This window comes from Labrus bergylta, chromosome 9 (assembly GCF_963930695.1).
Source record: "Labrus bergylta chromosome 9, fLabBer1.1, whole genome shotgun sequence".
In the NCBI taxonomy this organism is placed as follows: domain Eukaryota; kingdom Metazoa; phylum Chordata; class Actinopteri; order Labriformes; family Labridae; genus Labrus; species Labrus bergylta.
Window position 1 is genome coordinate 11,035,886 of NC_089203.1, and position 19,164 is coordinate 11,055,049.

General features: G+C 41.3%; 1 protein-coding gene across 3 annotated transcripts in view; it reads left to right on the forward strand.

The window, feature by feature from the left end:
- The window catches only part of pdlim7 (PDZ and LIM domain 7), a 31,785-nt gene extending 12,681 nt beyond the window's left edge, over nucleotides 1–19,104 (forward strand). For all 3 annotated transcript variants that reach the window (XM_020639403.3, XM_065958510.1, XM_029278380.2), the window contains exons 4-11: nucleotides 3,002–3,029; nucleotides 3,916–4,109; nucleotides 13,564–13,616; nucleotides 13,867–14,110; nucleotides 14,549–14,729; nucleotides 14,939–15,059; nucleotides 17,593–17,708; nucleotides 18,044–19,104. In XM_020639403.3, coding sequence (XP_020495059.2) covers nucleotides 3,002–3,029; nucleotides 3,916–4,109; nucleotides 13,564–13,616; nucleotides 13,867–14,110; nucleotides 14,549–14,729; nucleotides 14,939–15,059; nucleotides 17,593–17,708; nucleotides 18,044–18,130 — 1,024 coding nt within the window. In that variant the 3' untranslated portion in view covers nucleotides 18,131–19,104. The remainder of the gene's footprint in view (nucleotides 1–3,001; nucleotides 3,030–3,915; nucleotides 4,110–13,563; nucleotides 13,617–13,866; nucleotides 14,111–14,548; nucleotides 14,730–14,938; nucleotides 15,060–17,592; nucleotides 17,709–18,043) is intronic.
- Nucleotides 19,105–19,164: the final 60 nt, after the last annotated feature.

Genomic DNA, 19,164 nt, shown 5'->3' on the forward strand with positions numbered 1-19,164 from the left:
GTGATGTCATGCTCTCTGCACAGGGACAGATGAGGGGTACTGCCCCTCTGTCTGTAGGTTAGCTGTAGTTCTTTCCCTTTAGGTCTATGTCTTAATGTATTTCATTTTTAAAGACATATTTATGCTGCGAGGACTCTTGTGTAAGAAGATACCAGAACTAACTCTGTGTTTGTGTTTGACAAAAAAAAAAACACATGTACGTTGAAACCTAGTCATAAGTTTGTTGAAAAAGAATGCTTTTCTTCTCTCTCGTAGGTAGTTGTGTAATGCTTACTTAACATACTTTATGTTCTTTCTGTGGTTTGCCTGCTGAATGTTTCATCTCCCTGTGGAGTCCAGCTTTGGTAAATATTTTACTTGTCTTCCTATGAATCCCTCGCCTCCTCTCCGTCCCTGATTGTTATTATATTGTGAGACAGGCAAATATTGTTTTCCTGAAACACTTCTCAGAGAAGCACTACTGTCACTTTTATTTATTCGTCTCCTGGCTCCCATCCAGTTTCTTTTATATCAAGAGAGGAGGAAAGCTGCATGCCGATGAGCTATGGTCTATTGTTTGCTTTAGTGCCTCATTTTGTTCAACACCAATGATCATTTCCTTTTTTTAAGAGCAGGTTTAAGCTTTATCCAAAGCCTTTTTACAGGGAGGGGAATTAAAAAAAAATATGGGCTATAGACATGTGGCTTCACAGAAAGTGGATCATGTTGCATCTACAGGGACACACTCAGTCCATACTAAAGTGCTAATTGGCCTTCAGGGTTGGGGTATGTGGGTTATGTGTGCAAAGTTGATGACTGTATCATGGGAGAGTTTTTTTTGCAGTGAACTTCTGGCTTTATCTAACATCAGCTTGAAAGCGAAGCATGCATCAGCGAAACTAAGTGACCCATGAAATGAGGCAGGAAATGATCTCAGAGCGTGCATATTCAGTGTCAACTTTTTCCACGAAACACTGACTGAACCATTTCTGCATTCGGTCACATAAGCCTGCTTTGACAAAATAAATACAGCTGTCTAACACATTCCTTCTATTGTATATCTCACATTTTAAGTGTGACTCATCAGATTGAGGGTTAAGGCGAGCTGAGGCGCGATGAATGTCACTTTGATTCGTCTTCTCAGACGTGTGACACGCTCAGGCATGTCAGTATGCCTTCCCTTTGCTCTTCTCGCTGTATCTATACAGCCGTGTTGTCATCCTGCCTTTCACATTACTCTGTCAGAGGCTGAGCAGGCAACGACATGAACAGCTACTCATCTCTCACAGGAAGCCTCTCCATTGTTTATGCCTGATTGTAAAGTGAAACAATGAGCATGGCTGCAAGCCGGGTTCGTCTCACCAACCTCTTGTAGCTTTGCGTTGCATGCAAACACTGGTAGGTGTTTTTTTTTTTTTTTTTTTTTTTAATGAAGCCACCAGCAATGTAAAGCAGGGCGTGTTCAAGTTGAATATTTAAATATATAATTAAATGAACCAGTCAGTTGCTCCAGTCAGCAGCGGCACTGCAGTGAATACAGGGATTAGAGTTAAGACGCGTACAACTCAGTGGTGCTCTTAATATTACTAACAGAGTGGATGCACCTCTATTAGTGTTAAAGTCTATGGAGAGTAATAAGGACTTAGTGTTAATTAAACCACTGTAGGAAAAACTCCTAATATTTCGATCGACTGATATCATCTTTACTGATTAGCTCTATTGTCGAGTTTTGATGCACCTATACACCTCAACTAGATCACCCAACATGGGTGATGGGACTCTTTTTAAGAAAGCATAACATGACAATGGAGTCCAGGGCGCATCAGAATTAGCTAGCAATACGAGCAAACGACTCTAACCACACATACTTACATATGACAGCAGAGCTGAAGTTTTGATCAAACTTCAATATTTAACACCCCGGGTTCAACGTTAGCCCATGCAGTCTTTTTTTTTTTTTTGATGCATTGGATTTTATTCTGGAGCTTTTGGGTCTTTCTTTAAATGTGCGTCTGTTGGCTGGTAAGATAATTATAGTTAATTGGTCATAGAAATATCCTTTCTAAGCGGGGCGCTGGTGCGCGCGCCCCGTGTATGGAGGCTGTAGTCTTCTGGGCGGCCCAGGTTCGAATCCCGCCTGTGGCTCCCTTCCCGCATGTTGTACCCTACTCTCTCTCCCTGATTTCCGATTCTATCCACTGTCCTATCTGTACATTAAAGGCACAAAACCCCCCCCCCAAAAAAATCCTTTCTAAGCAATTCATGTTTAAGGAGTTAAAGATAACATCATGAATTCTTAGCAAAGGTGGCGTGACTACAGTAAGCTCTTTTAGAAAGTTAATAGTTCTACTGTAACTCATTTCTGATGTCATTTTTCTAATTCATTGAAAGTATTGTAGGATTCTCGTTGTAAGTCTTGTGTGATATGGGGAAGTTATTTCAACTTGTTTGCAGGGTGTCAGTGTAGTCATACTTATTTTTTTAAAATGTGTCAAGTATAAATAATAGACTGAAAATAGCACAACACTTCTTTAAAGCTCCTGTAATGAACTTTCAGTTTGTGTTGACTTCAGTGACCCCCAGTGGACAAAATCTCTTTGCTGATTTTGCTCTGTGTGCATGTGTATGAGGTTTCTTCAACCACATGCTTAGTGAAATATGTCACTCAACAAGAATCTTTACTGTGTGAAATGTAAAATAAGGCTCTCAGAAGTGTGCTATTAATAACCTCCATCGGTAACCTACCCTGCGACAGCGGTTACAGGCCTTTATTAATAACTTTAGAGAAGTAATCAGTGTTTCATCATGACTAGTGAAAACTCCTCACAGGAGCTGTAAATGTTTTTTTCTCCAAAGGTTTAAATGTAAACTATTGTGTTCAGTTTGAATCATCTTTTCCTTTGACTGAAACCTTTCAGACCTTCATGATATGTACTTTATAGTCTTCAGTATTACCTAAAGCTGTGATGGTGAGTTCATTATGAGTACTATCTAATATCTGCCCCTGTCTTTTCTTTCACAGAGCTTTTAAAGCAGTTGGAGACCAGAAGGTAAGACTTGATTGTCTAACACTTTGAGCTCACCTCTGTATGAATGCTCAAATGCTTTGCCATGGTCTTCTGCTGGACACAGTGACATTGATTGAATTTGAAACTTCCTTTGATCGTTGCCCACAATTTGCCTCAACAGTGTGTTGTGTCACTTTGTGTTTAAATTCATCTGATTCACCTGTTTCACCTGTCAAACTCTCCCAGAGTCTGTGCACTGTGCATTAGCAAAGCATCAGTGAGTCACTAAATGAGTTGTTTACTGGATGGAGTGTTGTGCGTGCTGTTAGAAATTCTCGTGGTTTATTTGTTGATGCCTTGCACAATCCCTGACTCTAGAGTAACACGTACATTTAGATTCACTGTCGAACCTCTTCAGAGCGTTCTACTTACCCAACTGAAAACTACAATGGTGCCATGGACTGTTTTTTACTAAAGCAGCAGGAGCATAATGTTTAACAAAGCCAGTGTTACACTTTAGTTGGAGTTATTTTGCAGTCCATGCATTATGCCCAGTGAGAAATCTCATTAGTGAGACATGTCTGTCAAATATGACAATTTCTCACTTTGAGCATTTTCATTTTAGCAGCAGAAGCAGATTACTTTGGCCAGGCTGTGGCAGACTGCCAACACAAATAAAATGGTTGTGTTCACACATCTTATGCGGTACTTCCATATGCAGAGAAAAGCCTGCAGGCTTTGACAGAGCAGCCCCTGCAGCCTGGTGTAATCATTTTCCATGAGAAAAACTTTTGGGCCGCACTAAAGCTTTCTTTGCTCAAAGCTTGGGATTGTGTAAGAGCTGAAGGAATTTTTACTGTGTGTCAGAAATGTCTAACTGCATGTTGTGCACTGTGCTGCATTTTGTCCCTCTCCCACACCCTCACAGGACTCACTCGCTGCCGCTTCTGTTCCAAAGTACTCGTTTGCCCCCAGCACAACCATTAACAAGATGGCGAGGCCGTTTACAGCAGGTGGCGGTAGTGCCAGCTCAGGACCTGTTATTAAACCTGTGGCCTACTCACCTAAACTTAACACTTCCCGCTCACAGGGTCCCGCCAGTATGCAGCAGCCTCAGAATGGGTAGGTGGATAAACAACACTATTTCCTTTGGAACCACAATGTGACTGATGTGGTTTTAGTGGTATATGTGACATGGATTTATTTGACTTTATTATTCTGGTTTTATGCCAAAGGGAAAACGAGTACCTCAAGATTTCCAAACAGCACTAGTTTAACAATTTACTTCATGTTACACTGTGTCACAGACTCCAAGATAACATAAACCTAAAAATGTACACATGCACTCTTAAGTCGAGCGATTACGTCATTTAATAAGAATACTGTGCTTGTCCTGGTATACATGCACCGAGGGAGAATTGATTTATTGATATTGATCTACGGTAGGTGGCGATAGGCCCCCGTTCAGTTACTATTGGACCTTCTTCCAGTTGACCTTGATTAAAAAGTTATCAAACAGAAAAGTGTTGGTATGCAGAACTGTAAAAACTTTACAACTCTGCAAATTTTGTACATGCTCTTCGCTTGACTTTTTCAAGATTCCGATGTGTTGCACCTTATCCCTCTAGCTCATGGTGATCTCTGAAGGCAAACAACAAAGCCACTTCTGCTGTGCCACTCTCTAGTGTGTCTGATTCAAAGCTGGCGCATGAACCATGGAGCATACGCAGCACGCCTAGTCCAGTTTGATTCTAGTTGAGGTGTATAGGTGCAAGAGGAAACTGATATATTAAACCAACTTATCTCGGTCTTTTAGTCCAACTTTCAGAAATTCAGTTTAGTGCTTATTTCTGACTGTAAGCCAATCATTTAACAAGGTTGCAAGCATATGATGGATTTTGTAAAAAAAACTTCAGATAATTGCTAAACACACCTGCAGTAATAAGATCTAAGACTGTGTCATGATGAACATTGAAGAAGAGAGAGAGGTGCTCTGCCTTTTTCTGAACAGAAATGATCAAAACTCACAAAGCAACCTGCTTTAACAAAATGCACAGCTGTGTGTTTTGATATGCAGAGAGGGAACATTTCTTATTTATTTAATTTTATTTAAGAAGCATTTTATTTCATATTTAGCAACCGTCTGTGTGTCAGACGGTTGCTAAGTCATTTGGATCATGTGAATTTGAACTGATTTTGTTTTAGTCATCTTTATATAATCGCCTAGACCTAATCTGGCTCCTACTGGGTGAATTCCTCCCCAGCTGGATGTATCTGATGACAAAAAAATGTTTTACATGGATGATGGATGGAAAATAAACAGGCACAAGTTTAGGGCCTTGTAAAACCGTTTTTCTGTGTTTTGGCTTTTTTAGTCATGATTTTTAAGTCTGTGTTATTCTATCTTATTCCTTTTGCTCCTATCATCATCTCGTGGTGTGTTAAAGCTGGAATATTACAAAGACACACAGAGGAACCTAAAGGGCCATACAGCAAGTAATGTGTCACATTAGAAAAGTAATGGCTGAAGGTTTAGATCACGTTGCATCTTTTTAGTCCCTGCAACCACAGGCGTAACAAAATTTACGACTTGAATAAATATGATGGCATCTTACCATCTCCAAGACGAATACCTCTCATATGTTCCCCTTCAAGTAAAATATTGGACTCAGCTCTTGGCTTCTGAGCTTCTTTTCTTTTTGTCAATAATAGGAGAGGGGGGCAAAAGTTAATTTTGAAGCTGCTCCTTTCACACCTGCTGGGTAATAAAATCAACTGAAAGCCGAGCTCCCATGACCAACCTCTTGCTGCTATAATTACATCAACTTAATGAAAGTCTTCTTCAGTTTGTATTTCTTCTGCTCAGTTTTCAGATGAAACAAGAATTCCAGGAGTGGATGATCAAATTGAAGTGATCCTGAAAGAAGGGTTCTATGAAATGGTCCTTTTAAGAGGGGTCAGAGTTGTTCCTGTAATTTGGGTCATGGTAGTGGCCTGGCAGCAGCCCTGGATGGGATGTGGTCTTTTTGCTGTATTTAGACACACTCATAAATTGTACTGAGTTCTCACACAGCTTGCGAGATTATTTAAGCAGCCTCACTTGATACTGAAAAGAGGGCTCACAAGTTTCTATGCAGATGGCCGAACAGACTCCTGCTGCCCTCTTTGACAAGAATAGAGCCTGATGAGAACTGTCAGCACACTTTAGATGAAGATATTGTCGGATTTCTAGAGACGGCGAGCAGTTCGATGCAAAGGGCTTATGTCTAAAGCATCCAGGCCTGTCGTATTGAGACAAGCATTGTGTGATGTTGTTGTGCATAGCTTACTCTGACATCATGATGCGTCACTGCTGTGGCATTTATCGTTGTTGACAGGGTATCAGAGCACGAGAAACATCAGACTAACTCCGAGGGCAGAGAAACCAGGCAGAGATTTTTGTTTTCTACTTTTTCTGTTTGGCAGATTCCTCAGACATTTACATAACTCTGTCAAGCATTTGTGCACATGGGTGAGGGGAGCGTCAGGCAAAGGTTTTGTGCCAAATCGACAGAGTCATTTTGGGTCAGGCTGACAATGGATGATTTGACAGACAAACAATGCTGTCTTTCTCTTCCAGAGCCTGTTGACAATAACTGCATGTCTCGAGTCACCTCCTGCATCTTCTCTGCATCCTGCAGTACCTTGCTCTTCTGTTTTGTATGACGTTGTCATGATATATTGACAAAACTGAGCTCTGATCTCTTTCTATCCTTTTCTGTTTCCCTCTTTCTTTGAACACCACAGATGGAACCTGTCGAAAAGTTAGTATATATATTTTTCCATTCACTGTTCAGTTCACAAAACGTTTACATTTTAATTTCCCTCACACTTATAATTATTGCAATCGTTAAAAGTGCATGCCAACCATTTGTATTGTTATTTCTTAAAGAAAAAGCAGTGTGTCTGTGAACCCTCACAGGCTGCTCATTCTTACCAGTTCTGACTGTTCAGAAGTCAGTACTTCAAACATAATTTACATAAAAGTAGATAAAAACACACATTATGTGATGTAGTGGAACTGTTCTTTCTTCTTCTTGATTCTGTTTATTATTTTGTAAACCCCAACATTCTCTTGTGGGGTGTCCTATCCCCTCGTTGGTAACTCCTGCTCTGTTATAATAAAGTAAAACTAATTAAAAAAATAAAAACCTTTCATTAAACTGAACCCTTTTCCAACTCACTGTGGATATTAGACAATTTAAGTTACAGTGTGGACTAAACTAGAAAGATATCTCAAAGCTTAGACTAAAACATCTTTCTACTTCTTGATTTCTCCTCTGTCTCTCCCCTGTTTACTAACTACCATTTTTCTTAATTTGATCTTCGGTCTGTTCTACAGGAGTGAAGCCACTTACTATGAGGATATGTACCAACAGTCCAAGTAAGAGCCAGCTGAATGCAGGCTGGGTTTGTCAGCTTCTCGGTTAATATGAATGGGCTGGATTGAAAAAGGGAGAGTGGCTGAGGCGTCTGGATAGATTAAAGAAACTCACCAAGTAGGAAAGAGACACACAAAGCCAGAGATGAGAGGTCATATGAGACCATTCATCTTCATCCTCTTCTTGTGTTTGAGAAATGCATGCTGCAGTTGAAGGTGTTGGAATGATGTTGGACATGAAAAGCCTTTTTGCTGCTTCTGGAGAAGTTAATCAACATATATAATATCCAAGCTGTAGGAAAGTGTTTTACAAACATGGTCGGGCCCTTTATTCTGACAGCCCTTCTCCCATTGAATATAACGACACTTATAAATACTATCTCTAATGTAATAAAATCCTTTTATGAGTGTCTGCAGTGTGCCCATGAGAAATCTTAGTAATGGCTATCCATTAGCTGGCTTATTGCCTTGACCTTGATGCTGGGCGTAAAGTACTGCATGACCTGCTCCGGATGCCCTCTATTTTCAAGGTCACATGATTAACTGGGTTGGTGTGAGTGGTTTTTGTCTAGATGGGCTTTTGTTAACCGTGCAGTGTGTGTGCAGGCACGGCCTCAGGGTGGACACCCTGCCCTGCTTTATCCCCAACGACCGCAGCAAGAAGAGGCTGATCCAGGACACTGAGGACTGGCAGCCCCGCACCGGCACCACCCAGTCCCGCTCCTTCCGCATCCTGGCCCAGCTCACAGGCACTGACTTCAGTAAGTCGAGGACCAGGCCTGACGCACTCGGGAGAAACAGAGAGTGATGGGCTGGGGTGGGCCTCTCTGGTGCAGAAAGGGATTATTTGAACAATTGATTTTCTGAGATCTGATCAGAGCGAGTGACACAGGAAAGGTGGATAACACGAGGATCCACTTTACAGAGGTTGAGCGATGATGAGCTGTCGAGGCCGTTATCTTCTATTACTGTTATTAATTCATGACTGTAACCAGTCTGAAGAATTACCTGCACCTCTACATGTTGTTTGTTTAAGCTCGGGTTGGGGAGGAACAGCAACATTTTTTTTATAACGTACATCTTGTTTGTGATCTGCTGTTTCACTATTTGTCAGTGACAGAACACACAGTAGGTGTGTGTGTGTGTGTGTGGTTGTTACCTTCTTCTATCAGTACGGCATGCTGATGTGTGTCTCTCTGGATCTCTCAGTGCAGGACCCAGATGATGAAACGATGAAGAGGGCCAGGTAAAAACTGGAGTGTGATTGATTTGAACATGCCCGCCTCCTCGGTCGCAGAGTTTGTGCGTTTGTGTGTGGAAGCTTCAATTTGGCAATTTTTTTAAAAGAATTATCTCAACTTTTACATTTGACATTTTAGATATGTTGTTTGAATTTTAAAAATAAGCATGGGTGGAGTCATTTAAAAAGGAACTGCTTTGTGTATCTGCTTTGTGTCGTAATTTTTCCACTTTGGAAAATATGCTTCTTCACCTTCCATTAGATTGGTTGATGATTAATATCATTCCAATTTCTGTACTCCAGTTTATACAACCAGTTGCATGCTAACTAAGCTTAGCATAAAGACTGGAAACGGATAGGCATGCTTTGAACAAATTAGTCTTTCTGCACCTCTTTGCCACACCAACTGTTGAGTCTGTTGATTTCCTTTCTGTCAGGGGAATGTGTTTATCTGAGGCAAACTGCAAACAGAACCTTGAAACCAAAATATATTTACCCTTTGGGATTTGTTTTGTTAAATGAACAAGTTACAAGTTCTTTGTTGAGCTTGAGCTGTGATGATACAAATATTTTAACAGACTATAAACTAAGCTAAGTGGCTGCTAGCTGTAGCTTCATATTTTTTTTATTTTTTTTTTTATTTATGTGTGTGTATATGTAAGCATAATCCTTTGCAAAAAAGATGAATAAGCATATATTCCAAAATGAAAGTATTCCTTTAACTTTGATATTTCTTTCTTATACTTGATCTATCTTTGCTGTTTCCTGTTTCATTCCTGTGCTACCTTTCACCTTTATGGAACTCAACTTTTGCTTCACTTTTTCTTATTCATTCTCTCCCCTACAATCTGTTTCCTTCCTGTCTTTCTCTCTTTCTCTCATATCTCTCTTGCTTGCCGTCAGGGAAAAGTTCCTGACTGAGATTCAGAGTCCCCGCTATGCCCGTCTGAGGGATTGGCACCACGACCGGTCTGCTCGCGCCCTCAATATCAAATCCTGAGCGACATCTTAGGCGCCATGGGATGCAGAGCCTGCTAGCGATAGCCACACTGAACGACGTATGTGATAAAGACGACGAAGATAGCTGACCGTCCAATAGCAGATAACAAATTCACCTTTCGGATACAGATGGGGTGAAAAAAGAAGTTTGGTGGGGAAAAGAAACCAAAAACAGGAGAAACATAGATGATAAAGCCCAAAGCGGAACCTTGCATACTGAGCCTAAGTGTAAGATCTCCCTCTGAATTTCTGACTTGATGATTGTTGACAACACTGTGGACCACTGTGTCTGTAGCCCTATTTTCCATTTCACACTGCGTTACTCGGAGTAAACTAGTGAGAAGGTGGACGGGGGGGCCTCAGCAGTGGGAAGCGCCTTTCTGTTAGTTCTTTTTCTTTGATTGTGGAGTTCAGACCCTCCTTTGATCTCTGTCTGTTTCTCTCTCTTCCCTTCTCTCTCTCTCTCTCTCTCTCTCTCACGCTGCCGGTTTTCATTTACTGAGTCCTTCATCCTTGTAGTTTTCACTTCTGATCCCCTCATCTTGTAGGCTTCTCCAACCATTAAGAAAGAAAAGGAAGATAAATCTGTACTTTTGTTTTTTTCTGCTGTCATCAAAAATATAAAATGTCTGAAAAAAGCAACTCTAGCTGCTCTGTCCTTTCTTCTGTTTCCTTTCTTCCTGTGTTCACTGTTACAGTTTTAAATGATACATCTCTTGATATCAAACTCTCACTTCAATTACGTCTTTTTCTTTGGCTGACTTTCAACAATTGATTTACTTACCCGGTGTTGTGAACAACAAAAAAATGATCGAGGAGCAGGGCAGGGTTTTACTCAGTATTTACATGGTGTACATTAATGTGGAGCCTTCTCAGAGATCAGGGATCAACTTTGCTTTTATTGCCTCAGAGGGAAACTGTTGTGCAGTCAGACATACAAACACAAAGTAATACTGAAGTGTCAAGGTGCTCTGTGAGGGACTGCAACCTTTTTTTCCCAAGACTATTTAAACCTGATAAAAAAGCAAGATGATCATATTTAGAGTTCAGAGTATTTTGCTGCTCTTCAGTGGCCTCTTTCTGAAAGAAAAGATCTAATAGAAAATTTAATACAAGACTTAAAATCAGTCAGAATGATTTGTACCCGAGGTGTCGGGGCGTATTATCACACTGATTTGGATTTGTAAAAATGACTACGTGAAAGGACTACTGGACAACAACTCTGAATGTTGTCTGATGATGAGGTACAAAATGTGCATAACCTTCAGGTTTTTCAGGAGCAGAATGTATGCTTGTCACATGGTAATATTAACTGATGTATGATACACTTTATTGTCTGCTTGGAGAAATTTATCTTGGATTCAAAATTCAGCAAAAAAAAAGTAGCTGCTTCCACGTCAATAAAAATCAATAAAAAAACAAATCCACATGTGAACAGAAAGGCACATACCAATGCAAAACAAGACAATGTATATTGCCAAATATGGGATGTGATGTATACAGGTGAATGAAAAGTGCTCTGACTTAATACGTTTGAAGAAATGTTTTTTTTTTTTTCTTTTTATGATACAAAGAAAACTTAATAAACTTTAAAAAGTTTAAACTTAGTTTGAGCTTTAATTGTATCATTTGTAAAACCACCAACGATCACTGTCATACCAAACATACTATTAATCAACAAGTGAGTTTACAAAGAGAGCAAAGTGCTAGTTGGACTCTGTCTTGTATGATCTAGTTTATAAAGACAGCATCATCATCACACTTCTGTCAAGGTATGAGTCACCAATCAGAGACATGTGGGGAAACCTCAGCAGATTAAAATAGTTATTTTTTTAAGTGGGAAATGCTACTTTTATGATGCCACAGGTAACAACCCCGTAAAGCGTCTGAATTGATTGTACAACAATAATCTGGTTTGCCTTGTGGATAACAATGGAAATGACATCACATTAGGGGCATGTTGAATAAATTAGAAGACTGGAGCAGAAAAGCTGTGCCTCCCTACGGCCCGCGCCCCCATTGTTTGACATTTTGTCACTTGTCACATGCACATGCTGCATCACTTTCCCCTCCTCACTGTGGAGGCTGACACATGTCAGGGGCTTCTTTCTCCATCTGAAATCCCAATCTGCTCTTTATCTCTGCCGGATGTTGAGCTGCCAAAAAAAACTTCTCTACTTCCCTTGTTTCTTCTGTTGATGCATCCCAAGAGAGTGAAATGAAAAACACACAAAACCAGGAGAATCTGAAGTCAGAGGTGTGAAAGGTGAACAGGAAATGTTAAGGAAGCATAGCATGGGGTACCGCTCTGCTATATGTCCAAAACTCTACATCCCGACAAAAAAAACAAACATGTATTCCTTTTTATGTGATGCTGGAATTGTGCACCTGCATCATCCTGAGCAGACGAGGAGAAGGATGTTGAACAAAATACAAAATGTCAAGAAAACCAGAGCACAGATGCTCCAGGTGGGATCAGCCGCAGTACAGGATGTCTCCAATTTGCACCTGCAGCTTTCAGCAAAGTGCAGCCAAACAAACCTCTCAGAGGTCTGCAAGATGTCAGGGCCTTCTTGTCATGTAGGGCACAACAGCGAGGAGTGTAGCTAGTGCTGCTGTGTTGACCAGGGCACATTTGATGAGTTGTTAGATGGGGTCCCAAGAGTGCAGAGCTGCTGACCCAGGGTCTGTATGCCAAACATGCATAAACAGTTTTTTTTTCTGTCCTTTGTTTGACCCTTGTCAACAGAGATTCTTCTTAGCCTGCCTCTTCTCTTTTTTTTCCCTGCAGTTTCTTTCTAAAAAATCTCCCAGTAGTAGGGGGTCTCACATTCCTTAATTTCGAAAGATTTAACTTCCTCCCGTTGACATCCCTGCTAGCCATCCTCTTGCTATTGCAGGGGGATTTAACGTTCTTTATTATTCAGAGTGTGCTGCTTGAAAACGAGCAGACAGTTTTTATCCTTCTTCTTGTTGGATAGCTCTGAGCTGTAGCTTCTCCTGCCTCTCAAACTTCTTTTGTTTAGTTGTTTGGCTTCTTAAGGTCTATAATGAAAAGGCAGACTTAACCTGATCCAGGCGGGGCTACACAACAAGGCTGTTGCTGGATAATTCATTTCACATTCTCTTCTTTTTCTTTGCAAATGAGACATGATTTCATCATCGTTCATTAGTGTATTGTAGATGGCACAGTTGATGATGTAAACATGATAGATGCCTAAGGCGCTGTTATATTTTTTCCCCAAGATGAGACGTCTCCAGAGCTCACTGTCTTGGCTCAGAAGTTGTTTTTCCGTCTCTGTCATGGTTTGAAGATTTTCTGACTATTGTGACGCTTGCTGCGGGTAACAGAACTTTGAAATGTAGAAACGGCTTTTTATTTCAACACTGCTGCACATGCAGGCTGGAAGCGAAACTCTTCTGCATTCAAATCTGACAGCACAATGTGTCTTAAGTTTCTCTAACTTTTCCTGAGTGATGTCAATCACTCAGTCTGACGTGTTCTTGTTAGTAAAGTGGCTCTAGAATCATTTTAATGCAGCGTTATACCAGAAGAACAACACAGTAACCATTGTGCACTGATATTGAACTGCTGTATTGACTTTGTTTCACAAAGGTTCATGTAATCATGAATAATAGTCTGCAAATCAATTCAAGTTCTAAATCAGACACTAAATCAGTTTTTATTGCCACAACAGGTGAGTAAACAATGTTTGTTGATGATGATGCTTATGATCATTCCCACAGAGGGCAATCTGAGACTCAATGTAATGGAGAAGCTAAGACTGCTGTCATCTAATGACGTTCATTAAGGAGTAACCATGGTTACAGAGGTCTCTGTGTGTTTAAGTATGCCTGTGTGTGTGTGTGTGTGTGTGTGTGTGTACCTTTTCTAATTAGTCATTTTCTCCCCACAGCCTTGAGCCAACTCCCTCACCTGCCAAGGCCCAGGCGGAACATAAACCAGATGGTGAGTTTCTGCTCCTGCTGATGCGTGCATAGAAGCCTCCAGCAGAGGTTGTGCTAATAGATTCTTATTAAGTGTCAATACATGAACACCAGCAGCAACAACATGACACACAAAATGTTCACAACATACATCTGTTGTATGAGTGTACATTACTTAAGTGTCCCCCTCTTGTAGTGAAAATATACAAAAAGACACAGACAAGTTTTTCTCAGTGCTGTTACTGCTGTCATTTTTTTTTTTCCTGTCCTAGGATCAAATACGGCAGTGGCAGCAGTGGGCCGCTCTGGTCCGTCAAATAGACCACCCTGGGTCACTGACCCAGGTTTCGCCGACCGCTTTCGCCCAGACAAGACCAGCACTGTGCTGACCCAGCATCAGCAGCCGGTTCAGCCGACGCCCATGCAGAACCGCAGCTCGATCCTGCAGGCGGCACAGCAGGGTCCGGAAGACAGCGGGAGGACCCCGCTGTGTGGTGCCTGCAACAAAATCATAAGGTGAGACTGAACCGCCACATCTGTGGTGACAGCTTGATTCACTTTCTCAGAGTGAAATTCTCTGAATGTTTGCTCCTTTCAGACTGCTGTCAGAGAAATGACACATCGTTAAAGACAGTTAATGTGAACGATGACAGACTGCAGCACACTCAGTCAGCCAGCATAATTAACACAGTTTGGTGACGTCTTGTTATCAATGGAGACAAGCATTAAGCCGACTTAGAAATAATTAAAATCTCATTTCAAACATTTGACAGATAACAGTCAGATCATAGCTCTTCACAGCAGAATTTCTTTTTTCAAAAGTGAGGGTACTAAGTTCTACAATGAGTAAAAACATGTCTACTATTATTTCACAAAGGGAATTAAAACAAAAAATTTGAAAACAATTTAGCAGAATTAAACATGTGGTGTGTGGTTTTTTTTCCCCCCTTCCAGGGGTCGGTACCTGGTGGCCCTGGGACGTTCTTGGCACCCAGAGGAGTTTACGTGTTCACAGTGTAAGGCGGTCCTGGATGAGGGGGGCTTCTTTGAGGAGAGAGGGTCTGTCTACTGCACCAAGTGCCATGATAACCGATACGCTCCTAACTGTGCCAAGTGCAAAAAGAAGATCACAGGGGTAAGATCTGTACTTGTTTATTTTTTAACCAAAGTCAAAACACCAATCATAAAAATAGAAAATGAACAATGAATGATCAACTAGGAAGGACATTTCACACTGGGACACAGCTGGTGCTTTCTGCAATACATGGATGTTGACTTCACTCTTCTTAAGCAACACCAGCTGAGCAGAAAATACAAATTCACAACCTTGTCTCTCTTAATCAGGAAATCATGCATGCCCTGAAGATGACCTACCATGTTCAGTGTTTCAAGTGTGCAGCCTGCAAGACGGCCATCAGGAACCAAGCCTTCTACATGGAGGAGGGCGAACCCTACTGTGAGAAAGGTGAGAAATCAAAGTGATGAAATCAGTGAATCATTTCATCACCTAACTGACCTTTCTTTTTTAAGTCCCCTTTTCCTTTTTTTTTTTTTTTTTTTTTTATAAAAACAAAACATTATACAACAAAAAAAAAACAGTCTTGGCTGCAGAAGATGTCTCTGTTGGAACGTTTTGGGACAATAAAAGTAGTTAAATGTTGCAGTGTAGCAAGGACACAAAAAGTGCATTAACAACCTTATCTGCTACTTTAATGCCATTAATATTTATACCAGTGAGACCATCTGTGAAGTAGTACACAGAGTAAGATGTGCTTCTAAATAAACCTGATTAATATGTTAATAGATGCTCTGATTGTTCTTTAGTGTTTTAAATCTGAAGTTTATGTCCAGTCCATTCAAACTGTCTTTTACTTCACACTCAACACTTAAAAATCAAGTTTACACACGATAGAAATGTAAAGACATTAGAACATTCAAGCACTATTTCATCTTGTTAAATGAACAATAATATGATCTCAGTGCTTGCATGTTGGTTAATTTTCACCAGTGCTCTGTGCTTTCCTCTCATTCATCCTTAAGAAAACATCTCCTGTCACACTTTATTGAGAAACGAAGGCGTCTCCATGGTGAAAAACCCTCCACTGGAAACAAAGACAAACAGCATTTCTAGATTTGTCTTTGTCTTAAAGCAGCATGTCATAAAAACAACAGCAGCAGTTGCCACCCTGGTTTAACACACAGGATAACAAAGTCTTAATGAAAAAGTATGACTCTAAATAAAAGCCAGGCTGTAGTTCAAGATACTGTAATGCTTTTGCAGGAAATAAACACTGGCAGAAGGAACGGCATGCTCAAAATCCTCAGTGTGCACATTGATTAGTTCCAGTGTCAACTGAGAGCACGCCATGTAAGACCCCCTGTAAGTTTACACAAGGATCAAACCCTTTGCACATTTATCGAATATCCGCACCGGGCCCTGAGAACATGCATGAGGGGGAGCTGACATTCCCACACACAGCTTTAAGATTAGTGTTCGTGCTTATTTGATCAAAGATGTCATATTTTCTTTACTTGAAATGGATGCCATAGCTCCGTACAGTTCATCTCAGGGTGCATGACAAGGCCTGTGTGATTCAGAGCTCATGTCGGGTGCTTACTGTGATAAAGTTGTTTAATTTAGGAAAACGTAGCTCACTGAGGGGCGCCCCCTCTGCAGCTCCGCTTTGACTCATATTCATATTTTTTATCAAGCCATTTGTAAAACATCCCTTATTTGTATTATTGCTGTGAGGGTTGGCACGAGTCTGCATCATGAATCTCTTGGCACACACCACAGTCAATCATAAAGTGTGATGTTTTCATTTGCTGTAATCTATTTAGCTCCAGTTTACTTCATACATTTCTCTATTGAGTTTTATGAATGGTGTGGGCGCTTCTATTATGCTGTAAATGATTTAGCAGGGCAGCGTGTTTCTCTCTGTCACTACCGAGGCTCTGACGTGGAGGCCTGCTCTATCAGAGGCGAAGTACTCATACTCTGAATAATACCTTCAGCTCTGATAAACATTGTGCTGCCTCAGCATCTTTCAGGGATTGTGCTGCTCTCACCCACTCACTCTGGAGGAGCTGCATTATAACCTGACACTTTCCCCAGAGTGCCTGATGAAAGAGACTGGCAAATCCAGTTAAGTATCTGGAGCAGTTTCCCCTCGTCCTAATCCCCTCACCCCCCAACGCACCAAACGCACACAAACAAACACACACACAGTAATGCACAGTGGGTAGACGAAAGAATGCAAACAGCAAAGTATCGAATGTTTCAATGAGAAGATAAGCCAAAATATGACTCTGAAACAGCTTCATCTATCCTTATTGCCGTTATGCAAGTCCTCTAATGTGTGTGTGTGTGTGTGTGTGTGTGTGTGTGTGTGTGTGTGTGTGTGTGTGTGTGTGTGTGTGTGTGTGTGTGTGTGTGTGTGTGTGTGTGTGTGTGTGTGTGTGTGTGTGTGTGTGTGTGTGTGTGTGTGTGTGTGTGTGTGTGTGTGTGTGTGTGTGTGTGTGTGTGTGTGTGTGTGTGTGTGTGTGTGTGTGTGTGTGTGTGTGTGTGTGTGTGTGTGTGTGTGTGTGTGTGTGTGTGTGTGTGTGTGTGTGTGTGTGTGTGTGTGTGTGTGTGTGTGTGTGTGTGTGTGTGTGTGTGTGTGTGTGTGTGTGTGTGTGTGTGTGTGTGTGTGTGTGTGTGTGTGTGTGTGTGTGTGTGTGTGTGTGTGTGTGTGTGTAGTGGGATATTACTCCCCGTCAAGAGGAAAAGCCTCCAGTTCTTTAAAAGATGAAAGAGGTGGAAACCTATTTCACACTCCGTGCTCTTGAACATCCTATAAAGGTTAAGTGGTGTTTACGTATGGTGATTGTGGAGGACACACAGAATGCTTGACCTGATCTCCATGATGCTAAAAGCTCTTTTTGAATAAGTTTGATTTCATTCTGATGCTAATCTCTGCTGCTCACCACCTCTCCTCCCTTCACCTTTCCCTCTCCAGACTATGAGAAGATGTTCGGCACCAAATGCCACGGCTGTGACTTTAAGATTGATGCGGGCGATCGGTTTCTGGAGGCCTTGGGCTACAGCTGGCACGATACGTGCTTCGTCTGTGCTGTAAGTCATTTTGATTGATATTGCTCCCTGTGGGGCTCTTTGCCCCGTCTCTTCTGGCTGTCCTCGCACAATGCCACCTGAAAAATCCGCCTCCATCACCGAACCTTGAGCTTTCCCCTCCGTCTCACTCTCTTTCCCTGTCACATGCGGTCTATCACTCTTTCCATCTCTCTTTTATATTGTGAAGAAAACTGAGAGTAAGTGCAGTCAGGTAAATAACATGTGCCCGCTCTGGCCAGAAGAAAACAGTGTAAAGTCATATTGCCTATGTTAAGGTCTGATATCTTCTCTGCCCTGCTTTCTGACTGTCTGTCTGTCTCCTTTCATCTTTAAAGCTCTGCCAGATCAACCTGGAGGGGAAGACGTTCTACTCCAAGAAGGATAAGCCCCTGTGCAAAGGCCATGCCTTCGCTCCAGTGTGAGAGAGCGAGGTCCATCTTCAGAGGAAGCAACACTCTCTCCCTCATCTTTACCCTCGTCTGCTCTCAAACACTCTACATCTCCTCTTTACCAAACACACACATAGTTAGACTCAGTCTTTTTTTTATCCTGCAGACTTTGTTTTTATATTTGAGGCTTAATGTTGGCTTCATGTGCTGTTAGGACGGTTCAAATGTAGCTGTCTGTAACACCAAATGCTGTGTTTTATAACTGGAAGTAGTCAAGGGATTAATCCATGGCATCACTAACTTTTGGACTTTTAAAACATATTTAGATTGTATTTTGCCACTGCAGCTCTCCCACATTTAATTGAAGTTGTTCACACAAGCTCTCTCTACTCTGCTAATCTCGTCCTTGTTCAGTCTGAAATAAGATCAAGTCAGTTTCTTCCCAGCTGGAAGAGGCATTTAGCCTCTAATAATTTCACATATTGCAGTAATGTAGTCCTGTGCTAAGTGCAGAGAAGAGGTGGCCCCATTCAGGACCCCGTCCCACTCTCACTGCATTGCCTATTAACGTAATGGTGGTCCAGTCAAGCAGAAAGGAGGGTGTCTCATACCTGCCTCACTGGACCCCTGCTCCTCTTCACAGAAGCACTGACTGCCTCATGTATTACACGTGCACTGCAGTTAACCATCGCTCTGACTCATGGAATTCTCCTTAATAGATCTCATTTTTATAGTCTCACATGTAACAGAGGAAGCTGTAAAATGTTTCATACGTAAATCTTTTAATCAACGTTTTGAACTTTCCATCATGTATTAGACATTTTAATGGAAAGAAAAAAAAAAAAAGAACTAATGTTGTCCTTCATGTTATTTTGATGTTGTGATGGTTCCTTAGATTACTTTCATGCTGTTTTGAATATGTATATTTATATTGCTTCAGAATGGGCCTGTGAGTGTTGTTTTTTATAGCTGCTGAATGTTTCAAATAAAATAATGTAGTAATACCACATGCTGGGTCAGATCACTGGGCTGAATCCGTCTGTACCACCTCTGTGGACTGATGTTCA